Below are 19,542 nucleotides of genomic sequence, written 5' to 3'. Positions count from 1 at the left end.
AATGGATGCTTTAGCAGGAAAAAAAACAAAAAACAAAAAGTCCAATTTCTTGATAGTATATGTATTTTCTGCTAATTTTCCTCCAGGAAGCTCCATTAATATTTTTAGCTTTTATTTATGAAGCAATTTGGCAGCACATTTAATTTTTCTTCCTTATCCTATTGAAGTGCTCAGATGTTGCCTGTCCTTATCGCAATCCATAATGCACATTGTATGTTCAGATGCATGTATTGTATTTCAGGTCAGTTCACCAACGAGTTAATTAATACTTTGAAACAATGCAGAACTTTAATATTAGGTGTCCTAGGAGGTGCTGCCTCATCTGTTCTTTCAAAGTTCACTTATATCACAATTTAAATCAGAATCCCAGATTTTGTCATCACTATTTTCCTGAGAAAGAGCCTTTCATTTTATTTGTGTACAAACAGGTATTTCCAGTGTTCTGAGCACTTAACATTGTCTTTTTAGGTTACTGAAGGAAAAAAACTATTACCTTTTGTTTTCCTTTTCTAATGGCATGTTTTTGCACTATTATAAATGTATTGGTCTAATTGGTTAGAAAATAAATGTCATTAAAAATTTTTTTAGAACATTTAGAAAATTCTATTAGAATATTTGTGGAAAATTTAAAAATTTTCTAAACATGTCATTGTGGATTACAATAAAGCATGTCTAGGAACTAATAATACTGGCTGTGATCAACATCAGTCCTTTGAGGGTTAAAAGTATTAAAATCACAAACGGTCAAAATGTGTATGTATAAACAGGTGTGTACAATATATCAATATATTGTGAACCTATACATTGTGTTTTTTAATAGGAAAAATGAAAAGCTAAATGTTATTCTTACTTTAAGTAGTACCATAGACATTTCTAACATTACTTTCTTTGTTTGATATAGGGCATCTTTATGTACATTACCAATAGACATGAATTTGGAAGACTTATTTCAACAGCCAATTACAATACCTCCCACTACAACAATGATCTCTGGCAAATTTTTGAAAATCCTGTGGTATGCATTTCATTGTATATGAAGCTATTATTGGTTTTTACAAACCACTATGTACCAATATACTATGTATATATAGATATAAAATTTTTAACGCCTAATTGAATATCAAAGTGCTACAAATCTGTTGGTGTCCACCCTTAACAACAGGTCAGTGATGCCATATTATGCAAAGCATATAACTGAAAATCTGATAGAAGAAATGTATGTGTGTAAGAAATGTGGCTGTGAAAAGCCATGCTTCTTAAAAAGGAGGGTCTAGAGTTAATTTGTAGATATACATGAAAACCTGTAATTTTATTTAATGGTCTGAATACAAAAATAAATGTAAAGGAATTAAAGTATTAGTGTACTTTTCAGCTTCTATGCAGCTGTGTTTAAATTTTTAAAAATGTTCAAAATGAGCTTCTAATTTATTCAAATAATTCTTTTCAGGACTGGAAGGAAACATATATAAACCCAAATTACTCAAAGATCTTCACTGACCAAATAGTGGAACAGGTTGGTTGCTAATAATACTAGCATGAGTTGCACAAAAAAACAGATGTTTTATTTAACATCTTTGATGTTACAGTAAATTGGCATAGAATAATTGTTTTAACAGCCGTACCACAGAGCTATGATCATAGAGCTGTGGAGATTTAGAGGTCTGGATACAAAACTGGATATTGCATTGTGAAATTCCTTACAGTTGAGCTTAGCAAGACTTGTGGTTTTTAGTAGTTAGATGGGAAATGTCAAAGGAAAACCCAGATACAAGAGAACACGGTGCTTATGACTCATTGGGAACGAGGCTCTCCTCCTTCCTGAATTGTTGCTGAGCCAATACCCCAGAATATTGCTATGGGACAGTATGGATGGAAGTACTGTTTTCCAAATAAATATTAAAACTGATGTGGACTGCACTTGAGATCAAAATAACCACACATTACAGCAACTTAAATAGTCTATTGCCTGAGAAGTTGATAATAATCACTTAGTTCATTCCAGGACTGAAGTCCTGTTCCTGTTGATGTCACAGCAAAGCTTCCATTAATATCAACAAGGCCCCTTTCATCCCACAAGTTAACGTGGTCATTATAGGGATTCTCTTCCTTCCACCTATAGAGCATCTAAATTGACTTAAGTGCCTCAGTACAATTTTATTCCACCTTATTCAAGTTGCTGAAAATCCATAAATTCACCTACTTTTGTCGATGATCATCTGACACTTGAGTGAGATGCAAGAAAAAAGTGGGGAGAAGACCAGCCCACCTTTTGTTGTGTGGAATAGAATCACACATGGGTGATAAGTCTGCTTGCATACCTAATAAATGGAGTAGAACCTGGCCTTATTAGACTACTGCATATTCCTGATAGCTGGAGTTCTATTTAGTGACTTTTTTCAGAGTTTAGCTTTATATGCCAGTACCACTTTGGTGAAGAAGGTTTTTCAAAATTGGTAATCATGGACATAAATATATTCCTACTAAAATCATTACCTGCCAACTGCAGGAGAACTTATAAAGAGGTCAATTTATAAGAAGAAATGAGATGTTTAAATAGGTTGGCAGGAGAAGTCTAGGGCTGTGATTGCTAGACCATATTGGAATATATTTGGTCCAGTTGGAAGACTTCAGAGTTGATTTAATTATAACATGTATGAGACCCTAATAAAATCAATCCTAATGATATGGGAAGTCTAAATATGCATAGGAAGATAAGGTTTATTGACCCTTGAATATTATTGTACAAACTTTCACGTGTTCAAGTGATGTTGACAGTAGTTTCAAATTGATAAGAACTCTGTAGGAGCTGCTGAGAATATGATAGTGTTGAAATGCTTATTTGTAGAACTAATACATCATTGTATAGAATGGAGATACATTTTAAAAGGTATTTTTGAAAGATGGCACAACACATATTTGTCAGATTTAGTGCTGTCTTCCTGATGACATTAAATTGAGGGATGGTGAGCATAAAATGTAAGATTTTATTCTTGCACATATTGTGGTGGGGTGTTTCCTGCTGTTAGGGATTTATTGTATGTCTGTTTTCTTTCTTTCTTTTTTTTTTTAAAGAGGGAGTGATGGCTGCTGTTCTGGAAGCTCTTGGGTTCTCACCTCAGTCGTTGCCCCCACTGGGACAAACTTTCCCCAGTGCACTCTATCCACATTATCCAATAACTATTAAATATAAAGGGAAGTTTCTCAGCTTCAAATGGAGCACTGAAGAAGGGATTTGTAGGATGTGTAACGTGTGGTGTGGTGGTTGGAGTACTGTGCTGGGAAGTTAGAAAGGCTCAAATCTCCTCTGGATAGTTCCCTGGCCAGTGAATTGCTTAATAAGCATGTAATAAGATAGGTACACTTACACACCTACACTGCACAGTTAATATAAGCACGAGCTGTGCAAAAGTGCCAAAACATATTTATGTGCAGGGCAAGTACTATTTAGGAGCTCAAAGGATAATAGAATTTTGTCCCATCTCTGATCTGTCAGCATTTATTTAAACTTTGACTTTCACTTTCAGTATTTCTTTTCTCGTCTCAAATTTTAGTTTAAAGGGAACCTAGGGGAGAAGCCAAATGTAATGGTAACAAAATCTACAAATATTTTACAAGGGGATATGTTGGGATCAGTTATCTGTTAAAAAATTGTGAATGTTACACAACCTAAAATAATTAACGTTTTGTAAGTTGAAGAGGTACTGTGTTTTTCCATAGTAGTTAGTTTTTACTTCCAATGAAAATGCAGTTATGGGTCAAAAAATTATTTCATTACTTCAGTAGGCCTCAATTCTGACCTGGTATGCAAATTCTGACCTGTTAGTGACCTGTATAGCACATTATTGTGTTTAACTGTTAAAAATAATAAAAATGATCACAGTAACAAATGATTTCTCACTGATGAGGAGGCGGATGTTTTTTATAGCCATGCCCAGATGTCTTTTGGTTTCCCATATTTTCTGAAACTGCCTGTGATGAACTGGTAGAAGAAATGGAACATTATGGACAGTGGTCAGGAGGAAAACATAAGGTAAGCCTCACTTTTTGTGAGCAAACCTGGCAAATAGCAAGCAGTTCCTTGTGAATTTTAGTATTCTCAGTAAAACTCCTTGATTGGAATGTACAGTATACCTGCTCTGCCACTACTGAGCACTGAGCATGTTTTGACTTTGCTATTATTTATTTATTTATTTATCGATGTAGCCAAGCTCGTTTTAAACTTAGAGGAACTCAGTGTGGGTTACCTGCTTGGGTATGTGCTAAACTTCTCAGGTGGGTCTTGCAGTCTGCTCCAAGGTCTATACTGCTAATACTACACTGATAGCAGTATTTGAGCTAGCTAGTTTAAAGTGATCTCAGCTATGCCTTCAGGAACAGTGGTCCCATATCTTTATGTCCATACTTCTGCAGTTTTTTCAAACAGATTGTAACTTGAATTATATATGTACCAGAAAACTGCTTCTCCTGTTTCAAAGCCTGTGTTGGTTTTACATCAGGATAGCCGTATATCTGGAGGTTATGAAAATGTCCCAACTGATGATATTCACATGAAGCAAATAGGATTGGATAATGAATGGCTGCATTTCATTAGAGAGTTCATTGCACCAGTAACTCTAAAAGTCTTTGCTGGCTATTATACCAAGGTAAACATGTCATTATTATGTTAATTAATAGTTCCAAGTAGATAATTTACAGTGAATATATTTTTAAAATTAATCCTAACCTTTCCTCTCTTGGACAAAGAGAAAGTTGTACTTAAATAATATAAGATGACTGTCAAATCTGTACCTTGACTGAAAATTATAAAAACTTGAGCTATGTTGCCTCATTTTTATTAGTCAGAGAAATGCAATATTGTTGTAATAGCTTCTGTTGCTCTTTGAGAATATTAATGACTGGTAGTGTCCAAGTGATGCTGTACCCATGATCATCCAGGGAATTATGTAAGAGGCAAAGATTTTTTTTGTGGGTGATGCCTTTATTAGACTAATTGGTTGGGGTAGACTTAATAGACTTAATGAAAGGTTTTGAATGTCAAGCTTTAGAATGCAAAATACAAATTCTCCCACTGATTAGTATTCCTTTGGATTACCATGCATTTGTTTCAGGGACGTGCATTGCTGAATTTTGTTGTAAAATACACTACTGACAGACAGCGTTCCCTTAGACCTCATCATGACTCCTCTACATTTACGATCAACATTGCTCTAAACAAAGTGGGAAAAGATTTTCAAGTAAGTCTGGCACTTATTCATTCAACTAAAAATTGCTAATTTTGATTTATCTTTCCCCTAATCATTTCTGTGGTTGGATCCAAATAAATGTAGTTTGGATCATGTGGATGAAGAAAAGACAGCATAGATTGAAGGATGAATTTTTTGGACTTTGCGGGGGGGATAACTAGTAAATTTGCTGAAAAATAATGTATTGGAAGGTCTGAAACTATTTGAAATTGGGTTGACGTTGCCAAATTAGGTTGAAAAATGCAGGAGAAAATTAAATACTGAGATGTTTTATTTCAGTGCATTTTAAGTAAGATAATTGATTTCAGAAATAACAATTTGGACCTTTCCAAAACAGATCTTTTTAGATCTTTATTTCAAAATGACATTTTGAATTTAGTATAGTGGGAATGTTGTAGCTATGATTCTCAATGAAATGTCTGAGGGGCAAGGACTTTTTGAGTTTTCTTATTAGTCCAATTGTATAATTGGGAGAGCTCTGGGAATCTGATCAGAAGTACACTGAAGGAGCACTTGTCAGGACTTTGTGGCTCACAGGAGTCTCTGTAGCTCCCTCCCCACCTCCAACTACGTGCTGTTACTGTTGCACCCCGCCACTCTAACACTGCTCACCTCGCAGGTAGGCAGTAGGGCTGTGTGAAATTTCACTGTGTTTTGTTTCAAAGCTGTTTTGATATGTTTTGAGCTTGAAACAGTGAAATCAAAATAAAACAAATGCCTTCGAAACAGCTTCAAAATGAAACGAGGGCACTCGAAACATTAAAAACATTTCAAAAGGTTTTGAGTTTCAAAGCCAGGCTTACTTGGTTTCAGCGCTGGTCCCAGGCAGCAGGAGCAGCCTCCTGTGAACCTGGCAGGGCTCGCACCCTGTGGACGGCTGCAGGGCTGTGCTAGATTCCTCTCGGGAGTGCGGGGGGCCCTCGATCTGCCTGCTGGATCACAGGAGGCTGCTCCTGCTGCCTGGGACCGGTGTTGGGTGCAACCAACACCCAGCACTGGAAAGCTTGGTGATGTTGCTGGCTGCAGCCAGGAGCAGCAGTCTCCTGTGATCCAGCAGGCAGATCGGGGGCCTGTCCGCACCCCCAGAAAGGAGTCCAGCAGCCCAGGGAGGGGCTGTGCCAGATTCCTCTTGGGAGTGCGGGCCCCCAGTCTGCCTGCCAAATCACAGGAGGCTGCTTCTGGGACCTGCGGTAGCACCAATGTTCCTGGTACTGGGTGCAGGCTGCGCCCAGCACTGGTCCTAGGCGGCAGCAACAGCCTCCAGTCATACGGCAGGCACATCAAGGGCCCCCTGCACCTCCAGGAGTCCCGCAGCCCTTCTGGGGGTGTGGCCCCCGGATCTGTCTGCCAGATCACAGGAGGCTGCCGCCACTGGCAAGTGACAGTTTTGCTTGTCAGCACTTTGAAGGTACAGTTTCCCAGAACCCTCTGCACCTATCTCTTTGAAACTTGGCAGGCTTCAGGCCCTCAGAAGGGGTTACCATTCCTGCACGTTTCATCTGAATCAGGCTAGAAATGACAGTTATAGGCAGTTTTGTGCTTTCCCACTGTAGCCTATGGGCGAAATGTTGAAACAGTGTTGAAGCAGTTTTGACGAAATGAAACGGAACAATGCTTTTGAAGCCAAAGGAAATGCTGTTCTGTTGAAACAGAAGTTGAAGCAAAACAGCGCTGTTCTGCACAACCCTAGTAGGCAGACGGTACTCCTTACTTGGGGGTCTGTGCTAGGGTAGAGGGATGTTGGGAAGATAGTTTAAAAAGGGATAATAAATAACTTGAAAATGAAACTCAACACTTTGTTTTGGGCAGAATGAAATATTTGTATCCATCCAAAATCAAATTTTTTATTTTATCTCTGCATTTAGATAAACTTTTTCAAATATTCAAAACTGATATTAAAAGCTAGCAGCTACGCATCCCTGCATGCTGTAGCACATGGAGCTTTACTTTCATTTTTCCCTTCAGAAGCTGGTAACAGCAACTGCTGTTACTGTATTTCTTCTATTATAACACTCCCCTCCTCCTCCCAATTTTGAAGAAAAGTGCATATTGTAAGCAAGAGAATATGGTAATTAGGACTAAAATCTGGCCTTGATTACTTACTCTAAGCAGCTTGTTTAATTTTTACCCACTAACGCAGTGATTCATAGGAACAGCTGCTTCATACATACTCGTGTGCTATGATACTCTGGGGTGCTTTGAGATCCTTTCAAAGGGCCCGGGATTTCCTGGGGTCAAAACATGCCCCCATGCTACAAAGTAGCAGCGTGGGGAATTTCTTCTTGTGCCATGTGTCATGCCAAAGACAGGTCTGCGGCGCCACACACTGCACATCCACAATTGTCTGGACATGCCCAGGGATCATTCTGACCTGTTGTGGTCTTTCTGAGTTGTTTGCAAGAGAAAAAGCTCTCTTTTTTTCACTACAGAAAAAATGAGAGAGAACTTGCGACCCAGTGTTTTCTGAAGGGGGCTCAGGTCTATAGAGGTTGAGAACCGCTGCACTAAGGCATGTAATACCTTCTGTAGGCTTATGCTTGAATGGTTATGAAACCTGCTTCCCTTAGAAACTGTTATTCCTGTTCAAGAGCTCTGATTCAGGAAAGCAATTAAAATGTGATTCAGTACTACCTGAGCTAAATTGCTTCAGCTCTAACCTTGGGTGAGGCAAAGTTAAAAGTTGGTATAGGTTTCCTACAAGCCTGCATTCATGGAGCAGCTGAAGTGTAGCAGCTGCTCTGTGCTCCTGAGCAAGTTTGCCCACCCTTTCCCCTCTCCCTTCACATATGCCCGCTTTTGAAACTGCTCTCAATGAATGTTTGTTCATTTCCTTAGGGCAGGGGTGCTCAAGCCCGTCTGTGGGGCAGATTTTGCCCATGGAGTTGTCATCTGGCCTGCAAGGCTCCCTGCAGGTCCAAAAATTTGACAGCGGTTGTGATGGCCGCTCCCCAGCTGCCAAATTTCTACACCCATGGGAGCCCCATGGGCCAGATAGCATTGCCCTGCATGTGGGGCTCAGTACAGATGCACAAGGCCAGGAAGAGGTAGTCCAGAGCCAATTCAGGCACATGTAGGCTGGATAGAGGCAGCATCCCAGAAGCATGGGGACGAGAGGAGTTAACACGGGGCCTAAAGACTGAGCACCACTGCCCTAGTCTAATGTGATAACACTTTTAATAGTGTTACTAAAAGGTGGTGTAGGTACAAATACACCATTGCATCTAGTTAAAGGAGCTGTTGGTTGGTTGTCAAAGCAAAATAGACTAGACTTCACCATTGCTGCCACAGGTACAGCACCAAAGACAACATCACTAAGCAGCCTTAGCAGTAATAGCTAATGAACTTCTGTCGTTTAATAATCTATTAATAAAACACTTTCTATTTCAATAACAAAATCCCTGTTTGTAAATGCAGTTTTAAACCAAACTAAGCTCTTTTTTTTCTCTTTCTTTTGTGACAGGGAGGTGGGTGCAAATTCATTAGGTACAACTGTTCCATTGAGTCGCCCAGAAAAGGATGGAGTTTCATGCATCCAGGAAGACTTACTCATTTACATGAAGGACTTCCCATTTTAAATGGAACAAGATACATTGCAGTATCGTTTATTGATCCTTAACTTTTTAATTTTTTTCTGCCATTTCGAAGCCAGTGTTTGGTTCTTTGGCGCACATACTTATTTATAGTTTTCCTCCAAGAAGATAGCAATGGTGATGAACGAAAATGTAAATTGCTTTCTATAGACAGCATCTTTACTTTGGACTAGAAGATTGAACAATAAAAACAGCTTTACAATTGTTGGGAGATTTTCCAAAAGTCTTTTCTGAGCCTTAAGTCACAAAGTAAGACTATCCTGCTTATTTCTCCATTTTTGCTGTCTTGTGGAGCATGGTAGGAAGGGAAAATGGAACTACTTTTTTAATGAATCAGTTTTTCTGTTACAGCAAAAATTACTGGATGATTTTATATCTAAATTTTTTCTGGTTTTCCTTCAGTAAAGTGAAACAGCTGAATTTGTTTGGCATTCATATTTTAAAGATACCAGTAGAAAAGCATGTAGCACTAGTATCAAGTGAATCCCAGTCCCCAGCAAAAGTGAATAAAATTTTTCATTTAAGTAAAAATTATTCATGTTGGTGGCTACTCAATGAAACCCCTCAGTTAAATCTTTTTGAAAGTTTTGTTCATATAATGTACTAAAATGCATCTCCTCTGAAAAGAAATATGTGCATTGCTGAAAAGGAAAGTGTGCACTTCTATGTAATATTGCAAAAAAATTTTAAAGAACTCATCCAGTTAAAATGTTACTTCTCTTCGCCAAGTGTCCTTCAATTGAAATGAGGTATTTTTGTAGATGTACCAGATCAACACTAGAAAGCAGAATCCTGTTTTCAAAGCATTGGTAAGGAAATATCAGGATGTTTTGTAAACACAATTTTCTATTCTTATTTAAAGTTACTTGAATTTTATATCAGGAAAATGAAGTTGCAAAAGACTCTTTTTATGAACCTAAGTGGTTTGACTTGCCATATATAAAGGAATCAATTTTAAATATTACTACTGTATCTACTGTTTGTAATTTAAAAAAACCAAACTTGAAACAACCATTAAACCATGAAGTCTAAGGTGCCAAAATAGTATTTTTAAAAACCATGTGAGCTTGTGAAAAATAAATGGTAATTTTAAATTGATATTAGTTTTCCTGTGTATTTTAGTAAATTTAGCACATTGCTATTTTTGGTACGTACTTCTAGAAAATGTGTTGTATTTAGTGACTTATACATTTAAAGGAATTTATTGTGCGTTGTGATGTGCATGATCACAAAGTTTTCTTTTAATACCCTGTATGTTCGCCTCTGTTTCTATTTAAATTATTTCTCTCATTGGTTAACGCTTAAGTCTTGATCAAGATAGGCAATATTTGAGAGCTTAAGCAGTAATATACTTGGATGCCATGTACTACAGTAACACTTCTAAGCAGGTTACTTAGTGATGTAAGTAACAATTCTTTCTTCTTTGCACCTGACTGATTGGGTGCTAATATAAATTAAGTAAAATATAAGAACTCTAGGACTGTGGAGCAGTGAGTTAATTATTTTTAACACCAGGTTCTTTTGTTCCAAATTTTCATTTCCCTTCTTAACATTGTACCTTTATTTTTTTTCCACTGCAAGCAGATGTTTACAGATTGCAGAAATACATGTTTGCATTGCATTTCTTGACCTGTATGATATCCATGCCTACATGTATCTTTAGCTGACTGATATTCTTTGGACTAAATTTGGACTGAACTTCTAAAAGCTATGAAATTCAGAAAATCTCCAGGGTATGAAAGCAGTCTTTGTTAACCATCTTTTTTTCCAAGTATTTGCTTGTGGTCTGTTTAGGCTACCATAGAACAGAATACTCCTTTACTGTGTGGTCAGTTTAATATAGGTCAAAGTACTGAAGCATTCTTTATTAAGAAATACTTGAAAACAGGACAAAATAAAGTTGTTTGTAAACTATCTTTTTTCATAATAATCTGTGGATCATTTTTATATAATTTGTACTACTTCTATCCTATATTGTTTCCCCTTAATTAGATTATTTGGATTCTAATTATTTGAAGACACTTTTTGTTTCTTTGTTTAAATTTTTATATTTTCATTCATTAATTCAGTCTCTCAGTTATAATGAGCTGTTTCAGTGACTTCATCTTGCTCAGACTTGCATTGCTAAACTCCTCTCCCTTGTTATTTCTTTTGATGAATCATTTATAAAGATTACTGAGTCCCTTTCAGGCATTTAGAAATATGTATAATTATGAGGGGGAGAGTGATATTTTTTTCTTTTTTTACTTTTTTTTTTTTCTATTTTTTGGAATTAACTAAATAGTGAAGAATAGGTTAATCCCTATGTGCATTAAAGTCCCAATATGGATATGTTTGGTCTTGATAATGGATTTAGATATTTTTACTAATAAGAAATTAAGACTGTAAAGTATACCTTGAAAGATGTTCTGAGGCTCTTAACATCAGATTAAAGAACTGAGAGGCAAATGAAGAAAATAGCAGCTGCCTAAACTCAGGCAGTATAAATGAGACTCTGGGAGTACAAGGACATGAAGGTGCAGTGCAGCAGATGAGACATTTACAAATTATCTAATTGGTTTTGCTTCTGCCTGGACCTAGATTTTCACTGATAAACCAAACTCAATTCTAGACTCAGTGGTGAGCATAATGAGCAGGAGGGCCTTTCTCAATTAACAAAATAACCCAGTTATGTTTAATCTTTTAATGTACTCTAGGGGGAATAATTCTGTGACCAATCTGACCCCCTAGTATGATTTATGGGCAGAGTCCTAGAGATGCTCAGAACATCCAGTGAGGTATAAGCATGCAGAGATGTCATTTGGAATAGCTCTGCTTCATGTGGAGCAGTTATGACTGCTGACATAAACCAATAGTTTTATTTTAGGGAATGAGATTTTCATGGGAAACAATGGGAGAGTGGGTGAGACAATTCTTCCCACCCCCTTTCCCCCAGCTCCTTCAGCAAATCCCAAACTACAGTCTCTGCATGTTGCTCCAGGCTTTGCTTTCTTAAACTAAATTATTTGCAGGAAGGAAAAGTTGTTGAAATATTTCCAGTATTAGAGTTAAACTCTCAGTGTTAGGCTATGTCATCATTCCAATTGCCTGGGCAACCTCAGTTCAACTCTTGTGCAAATGCTACAGTTTTTATTAATTGCTAACGGTTCCTCCTACCCCTGACCCAGGGCCTGGGTGAATCGGGGTAACGTTCCGAAAGCAGCTGTTGTTTGTGTAGGATTCCTGCCTCGTATTATCAAGGGTAAAAGATACGGACAGAATGTGGAAGGGGAGTAAGAGTGAAGGCAGTTGAATGCAAGGCTGAAAAATAAGAATTTATCCCTGCCTCTGCCACAAAGTTCCTTTGGTTTAAATGACTTTCCTAGCATGATAGACTTTTCACCTGCGGTTGCTAAGTGTCTGCTCATTTCTCAGGCCTGACTTGTGATCCCAGGGTCTGACTTTGAGAAATTCACAGCTGCAGTGATGGCTGGAGTGAATCAGAGCTGTGCTTTTAACTTAACATTACATAGTGCTTCATGTATGTCATACATGTTGTTAGGTCCTCAATCCAAAATTGACTACATTTTATTTTCTCTCTCTGCCTCTGTTTCCTACTTGTACAAAGGGAATAAGACTCAACCCACATGAGTGTTATGAAAGTAAATCATTAAAGCTTATGAATCACATAGATAATATTCAGTGTTTACAGATATGCTCTGGGGAGAAGGGGGAAGGAGCCACTTTAATTTACAGTGCCCGAAGCATTCCATGTATTAGTGTCCCCATGCTGGAAAATAGCAACAGGGGTGGTTTAACTAAAGCTGATCAAATGAGCTTTAGTTAAAGCACCACTGCTACCCTGACACTGATGCATATGATCTGGAGTCTGCTGGAGTGCAGTTATCACACTCCAGCAGATTCAAATAATCGAGTGTGCTCTGACATGCTGTAATATAGCATGTTGGAGCAGCCTCCCTGCACATGTCTAGGAGCCCATTGTTGCCATAAATTACAGAGAAGCCCATGAAGAAATTCAGTTTTGTATATTTAAATAGTGGAGTATCAATATTATGCAGTAAATAAGGCTTGGGATCACATTTTGAATAACAATGAAAATGAAGTATTAAATAGCAGCTTATTTAGTGAGTACTGTCCCTTCTATGCACTAAATCAGGCAAAAAGTTTCTATTGGGAAAATAGTTTTTAAATATATGATCACACTCTGTCTTAATGCACATGCCCAGATTAAGTTTTTGTAGCAAATATTAATATTATTTAACTTGGGAATGTACACCTCTGCAGCCTTGGTGCTCTTCTTGTTCATGTAGTTTTCTGCATGTAGAAAAGCAGACAAAAAACACCCCCCAAGCAATTCCACTGTGGCCTCATATTGGTACCTACATGTGAATAATCAGCAGATTGGAAGTTTTAGACCAGCAGCATGGATATCTTCCACTTAAGATAATAGAGCAACAAAACAAAGGACTGTTTTCTTTGTGTAAAAGCACTAGAGACAGAGATAGGACTCTTTCATAGGTATTTCCTGTCAACAGAAGAAGCAACAACCCAGAGGGTTGTAATTGATGGCAGTCACTCATCGTGGTGCCCTGTGACCAGTGGGGTCCCTCAAGGCTCTGTCCTTGGACCCATACTGTTCAACATCTTCATTAATGATGTGGACATTGGAGTCAGGAGTGGACTGGCCAAGTTTGCCTATGACACCAAACTTTGGGGCAAAGCATCCACGCCAGAAGATAGGCGGGTGATCCAGGCTGACCTGGACAAGCTCAGCAAATGGGCAGACAAGAACCTGATGGTGTTTAACACCGAAAAATGCAAGGTTCTCCACCTTGGGAGGAAAAACCTGCAGCACCCGTATAGGCTCGGCAGTGCTACGTTGGTTAGCACTACAGAAGAAAGAGACTTGGGGGTCATCATTGACCACAAGATGAACATGAGCCTGCAATGCGATGCTGCAGCTAGTAAAGCGACCAAAATGCTGGCTTGCATCCATAGATGCTTCTCGAGCAAATCCTGGGATGTCATTCTCCCCTTGTACTCAGCCTTGGTGAGGCCGCAGCTGGAGTACTGTGTCCAGTTTTGGGCTCCACAATTCAAAAAGGATGTGGAGAACTTGAGAGAGTCCAGAGGAGAGCCACGCACATGATCAGAGGTCAGGAAAACAGATGTTACGATGACAGGCTGAGAGCCATGGGACTCTTTAGCCTGGAAAAGCATAGGCTCAGGGGTGATCTGACGGCCACCTATAAGTTTATCAGGGGTGACCACCAGGATCTGGGGGAACGTTTGTTCACCAGAGCGCCCCAAGGGATGACTAGGTCGAACGGTCACAAACTCCTGCAAGACTGTTTCAGGCTGGACATAAGGAAGAATTTCTTTACTGTCCAAGCCCCCAAGGTCTGGAACAGTCTGCCAGCGGAGGTGGTTCAAGCACCTACATTGAACACCTTCAAGAGTAAATTGGATGCTTATCTTGCTGGGATCCTATGACCCCAGCTGACTTCCTGCCCTTTGGGCAGGGGGCTGGACTCGATGATCTCCCAAGGTCCCTTCCAGCCCTAATGTCTATGAAATCTATGAAATTGAAACTCAGAGATCTCAGGGCAATTTTACCACTGTTTCATTCAGAGGTTTGTGCAGGTTGTGGTTCAGATAGAACTGAGCTGTTCCAGGTGACATTCTGGTGGAAGTGGAATTAAGTTTCCTTGTGATTGAAAGTATGCACAAATTAAAAGGAAGCAAGAAACACTGGTTAAAACATCCACAGTCTTGGCCTAGTGAAAATGGCACATTTATCCCAAGAATTCTAGACCTGTTTCTTCCTTAGTGGTGATATTTTGCTAGAAAATGCACACAATCCCATTGCACACAAATCACCAAGTAAAGGGTTTAAACAGCAGTGAGGGGGGAGGACACTTTTCCCAAGACATTTGGTGCTTTGACATGCTTGCTGTGCTTTTAGCAGTGTTTTAAATGATTAACATTCATGCATGAATCTGAGTTATATGGGATATACCAGTATATGGTAAATGAGTAGGTTGTGCTTAACAAATAGTTCCAGCTGTGCCTCCTCAGATGCAAGTTTGGTGCCGGACTTGTGCAGGAGGCTGCCCTGAACTGAGTCGGTTCTAAATGTGTACCTGGTCATTTGGACTGCAGAAACAAAGGCAGCCAGGTGTAATGTTGTGGTTCTTTCTTCCTCATGTGCCATTGGTTACACAAAGTGTCATATCTTTATCTCACTACTCTGATAAACCACTAAGTGCAAGTTGACCTTGTCTGTGAGTTGATGACAAAAGTATGGATGTATTTTAGACATACATAAAATAATCCATATATTGCTTCAATTGCATATTTAAGTAATTTGCAATATATGTTGAGAATACAAATTTGAACAGTATTAAGAAACAGCTTATTCCCTTGCCTGTATCCTCAGTATCCCTACATGGATATATACACTTTATCCAAAATATATTGCCTTCACTGGCAATGTGTTATTAGATGTCACCTTTCCAATGGTGATGAGAATAATGTGTTATCTAAGCTTATATTTTTCACAGGCTATTATTGAATTAGGCATGCACTCTCAGGAGAAAGGAAGGCTAACAGAAAGCATATTATATATGAAATGCAAAATCTAGCTCCCTCCTCCACGGCTATGAAAGACCCCTTGAAAATGCAACCAGTAAATTTCCAGTGAAAATGGGGATTAGTTTCTCACAAGTTCCATGTGATGCAACCTATAGCATGGCATAAAATGGACAGAGAAGGGTAGGGTAGAACTGGAATATTCAGTTACGTCCTGTAAAGTACCACATCCCTGGTAGAAGTTCTATGAACCATTGGATTAGCACACCATCCGAGTAGTTTCAGTGACATTCTGTAGTTTTCAGTAAGAATTTCTGCCTCCATCATTTTTTTTTTCCACATCTGTTTAATACAAATGCCTTCTTGGCCTCAACTCTGGGCTCTTCACAGTTGTTTTTTTTTTGCTTATTAACAAGCAAATACCCCATTTTGTAGGGACTTTTATCTTGCCATTTTGTGTTGAAAAGTGATTTCCTTCTTTATTTTTTTTTAAACTGAGACAGTACATAAGCAAAATATACTGTCAAGACTTTTTTTTTCTTTAAAAAGGGTCTGTGGGGCATGGGACACTGGAGTTTTCCAGAGACTAATTTATTAGTTGTATTACTACTACTACAGCCACAACAAATTAAGACATTCCAAATGGATACGATTCTACTTGGTTTAACAGGGAAGTAATGTGATATTTATGAAGTTTGAACAACTTTCCTTCTTATAACACAGATAAAAATAGATAACGCAATACGTAGCTAAAGAAGGACTAACACATTTAATGTTCTACATGAAAAGCAACAGTAAAGACAGAGACAAACAGGTTTCAAAAATAGGTATGCAGAAGTTCTTGAAATGTTGTCTCAGCAAATATATTGAGCTGCTTTTGGCAACTTAGTTCTATCTTGTTTATTTTCAGTCTAAGAGGAACAGAAATACATTGTGGAAATATCCCTTACCGTCTGATTATTAATACTTTTGAAATGTTGGTGTAAGAATGAAAGCATTTCATTGCAGAGAAGAGGAAACATTTGGTGCCACTAAAGCATCTAGATTGTTTCTGAATTGGACTATTGTACCACTAGAAGTCTAAAGGAGGTATGGTAGTAATGCTGTGAAATTCTGCAACCTAAGTGCCTGTTTTTCTGTTTGGACAAATTTAACTATCTTGAAAAATAATCCTAAAAATGGAATAGGAGCGACTCCTGGCAGCAAATAGAATACCGGAAGTGTTTTTTATATACACACAATTATAACTAAAGACGTGATGTCATAACAAATCCTTCTTTACTGGATATTCATAAACAAGAAGACTAAATTCCCAACCTTTTTAGATTTCTCATACAATATAACCCACCAGTACATAAACTGCATGTGCATGCCTAAGATTGATTGGTAAACAATTTGATATACTTGTACAAAGAAATAAAAAGACAAATGCTGAGACAACTGTTTGAACAGTATTGCATTTGTTCAAGGGTCTGCTCTGCTCCTACTGAAGGAAAGTCAATGGGAATGTTTAAATTCATCAGGCAAGTTTTAAACCTGTTCATTATGTATATAGTCTCTTAGAAAGGTTTCATCTTGCAGCTCTGAAGTCTTCTCTCCAAAGTGATTATACTTTCTGTATTGCTGGTAATGCCAAATTTATACAACTCTAATTTTTTCCTTTTAGAAGAAAGTTTAGAATACAAAGGAAAGCCTAAAAGACTTCATTTGTTTTTCTTGCTTTATGGCTTAGGGAAACTTGGAACTGTTTGTTTGTATTAGTGATAAATCTGGAGGTCAAAACATTAACCACCCTTTATCTATCCAGACATGATTGATCATGATGTCAGGATGTTGGTGAAAGTTCCAATTGCACCATTTAGTTACCAGCACTTTTGTCCTTCCAAAGAAGGTCTAGGTCCAAAGAAAACAGTATAGCTGTCAGCTAATACAGAAGTTTTTTCCTACTGAATAGTCCCCTTCTCTCATGCCACCTTTCACTTAATTACTCTTGTAAACCTGCCTAATTGCCTTTTTTGCTATCTAGCAAACCCCAATCTCACCAACACCGCAGGACTGATTTCTGTATATCAGCTAAAGACTTGTTTTAAGAACTATATAAACTAAAAAAAAAAAAAAAAAAGTTAAAATCCTGGAAACTTGAGCAGATTTTCCAGGCAGTATTAAATAAATTCTCCCTTAATTTCATATGCTGTGTCTAAGCTCAAAAAATGTATTTATTTTGCCAAAAATTACAGAAAAAATTGAGATTTGGTAGGACTGCTTAGGCTTCAATTTAACAAATGAAAAAAAATGGAATAGTTTGCAAAGAATATGAGAGAGGAAAAGATTTACTAGAACTTTCATTTTGTATTGCATCTAAAGATAATATACTAGTAGAATCAGGGTCAGCATACTCTAGATTCAGGGTCAGCGACATATAGCCCGTAGTCCAGATGTGGATCTGGTCCATGCAGCCAGAAGGCTTTGACTCTGCCCATACCCATGCTGGGACTGGGCAGTTGAAAGCTGTACCCATATTGCCACCACTTTTCCTTACCCCCTACTCCCTAGCTGTAATGCAGGCTCAGCTTCCAGATGGTGGGGAACTGGGCTGGGTAGCTTCCAGCTGTGCCCATACAACAGCCACGAGGAGAACAGGTGGCAGCGTGGATGGAGCTTCTAGTTGCGAAACTCTGATGCAGCTCCCTACCAGCTGTTGTGCTGGTTTCTACTCTATCGGGGCAGAAGCCCAGACTGGAGTTGTGGCCCAGTTATGACAACTGCCTTTCCAGGGTCTCTGGCAGGGTGGAATAGAACATACTTAGGCACCTAAGTGGACTAGAACAACATCCATAGAGTGCAGTCCTGACCTATTGAAGTCAATGGGTATTTTGCTGCCAAGTATGTTCAGCCTAAAATTCCATCCTCTAGCTTTCAATGCAGGCAGCCTTGTCTGCAAAGAATGAATTAGCAATTTGTATGTACATCTTTATAAATGCAGATTGGATTTTATCTTCACCATATGTTAATGTTATTTTTTTGCTTCTGTTTTAAAGTGTTGCCCTTCTCTAGCCCTTCTCTTGAAGCTGAGGCACTGTGCCTTGTCTTTGATAGCTGTTGGATAAAATAGATGCAAAGTAGTAGGGAAGTTTCTGCTCTATTGGGGGCAAAGGCCCAGGTTAGAGTCCAGCAGCATGCATCTCGGTGAGCCACACACTCTCTAGCTCATCCTTTTCTTGGGTCCCACATTATCTCTCTGTTTTGGCTGCCATGGGGGCCAATTTCAAGAGGAGGGCTGACAAAGGCATTTGATCATGCCTAACCTGTAGTGTGGTGGTCAAAATACTGCACTAGAAATTTAGAGAGGCAGGTTCAATCTCTCTCTGCTTGACATGGGCCTACAATCCAAGTCTGTTGTTTGCTAGGTGAGTGATACAGGTACTATCCTGCTGCAGAATTTTTTACTCAGCAGCAACACACATGTAGACCCTGCTCTGGCTGGCTGGGGCACATGTGTTCTTCAGTGCGGGCGCTGCCTGCCAGCTAGCCCTGCGCTGGAGCACAGTGCCACAGTCAGCCCCTGACCCTCAGTCCACAATTAGCCGGGGCTGCTCCAACCTGGCTCAAAGTTCTGCAGTCCTGGCTGCACATGTAAATGCAGTGCCTGACAGCAATAAACTCCAGTGTGATAAGTGCTGGAGTTTATTTTGTGGTATTAATATACACCTGTAGATGCACCTGTTAATATATGGGAGTTGTATCTATTCTTTCTCTGTGAGAAGAGCATTTTGCTGTTAATAATAGTAGTCTATTTCCTCAAGTCCCACAGCTTACAAAGATTCAAAAGTCTGTCTGACGCCTTTTTTTTTTCTTTTTTCTTCTTTTGTTTGACGAAGTAATTTTTTCTGCTTTTGTTATTGATTTTTGTGGCTGTACTGTTTATTTGTTTATATTCCCATCCATATAAACACAAAAGAAATTCAGTTTATAAAATGTTAAAGCATCTGACCCTGACACTTCTACCGAGATATTGCAGATACATTTTAAGAGGTTGTAAAGAATCATATGAGACTGTGAGTAACTTATATAAATTGATCAAGGAGCAGTAGAGAGCAATAATAAAGTACTGTGTGAGT

The 19,542-nt window shown here is 38.6% G+C and overlaps 1 protein-coding gene across 2 annotated transcripts in view; it reads left to right on the top strand.

The window, feature by feature from the left end:
* Window positions 1–10,749, top strand: part of PLOD2 (procollagen-lysine,2-oxoglutarate 5-dioxygenase 2) — a 97,138-nt gene extending 86,389 nt beyond the window's left edge. For both annotated transcript variants that reach the window (XM_090051194.1, XM_090051192.1), the window contains 6 exons: window positions 902–1,015; window positions 1,448–1,513; window positions 3,926–4,030; window positions 4,497–4,643; window positions 5,109–5,234; window positions 8,704–10,749. In XM_090051194.1, coding sequence (XP_089907320.1) covers window positions 902–1,015; window positions 1,448–1,513; window positions 3,926–4,030; window positions 4,497–4,643; window positions 5,109–5,234; window positions 8,704–8,859 — 714 coding nt within the window. In that variant the 3' untranslated portion in view covers window positions 8,860–10,749. The remainder of the gene's footprint in view (window positions 1–901; window positions 1,016–1,447; window positions 1,514–3,925; window positions 4,031–4,496; window positions 4,644–5,108; window positions 5,235–8,703) is intronic.
* Window positions 10,750–19,542: the final 8,793 nt, after the last annotated feature.

The sequence above is a fragment of the Crocodylus siamensis genome, chromosome 6 (assembly GCF_052110815.1).
Source record: "Crocodylus siamensis isolate JL-2025a chromosome 6, ASM5211081v1, whole genome shotgun sequence".
Lineage (NCBI taxonomy): Eukaryota > Metazoa > Chordata > Crocodylia > Crocodylidae > Crocodylus > Crocodylus siamensis.
Note: the sequence above shows the minus strand (reverse complement) of the source record. Positions and strands in the feature narration are given on the sequence as shown.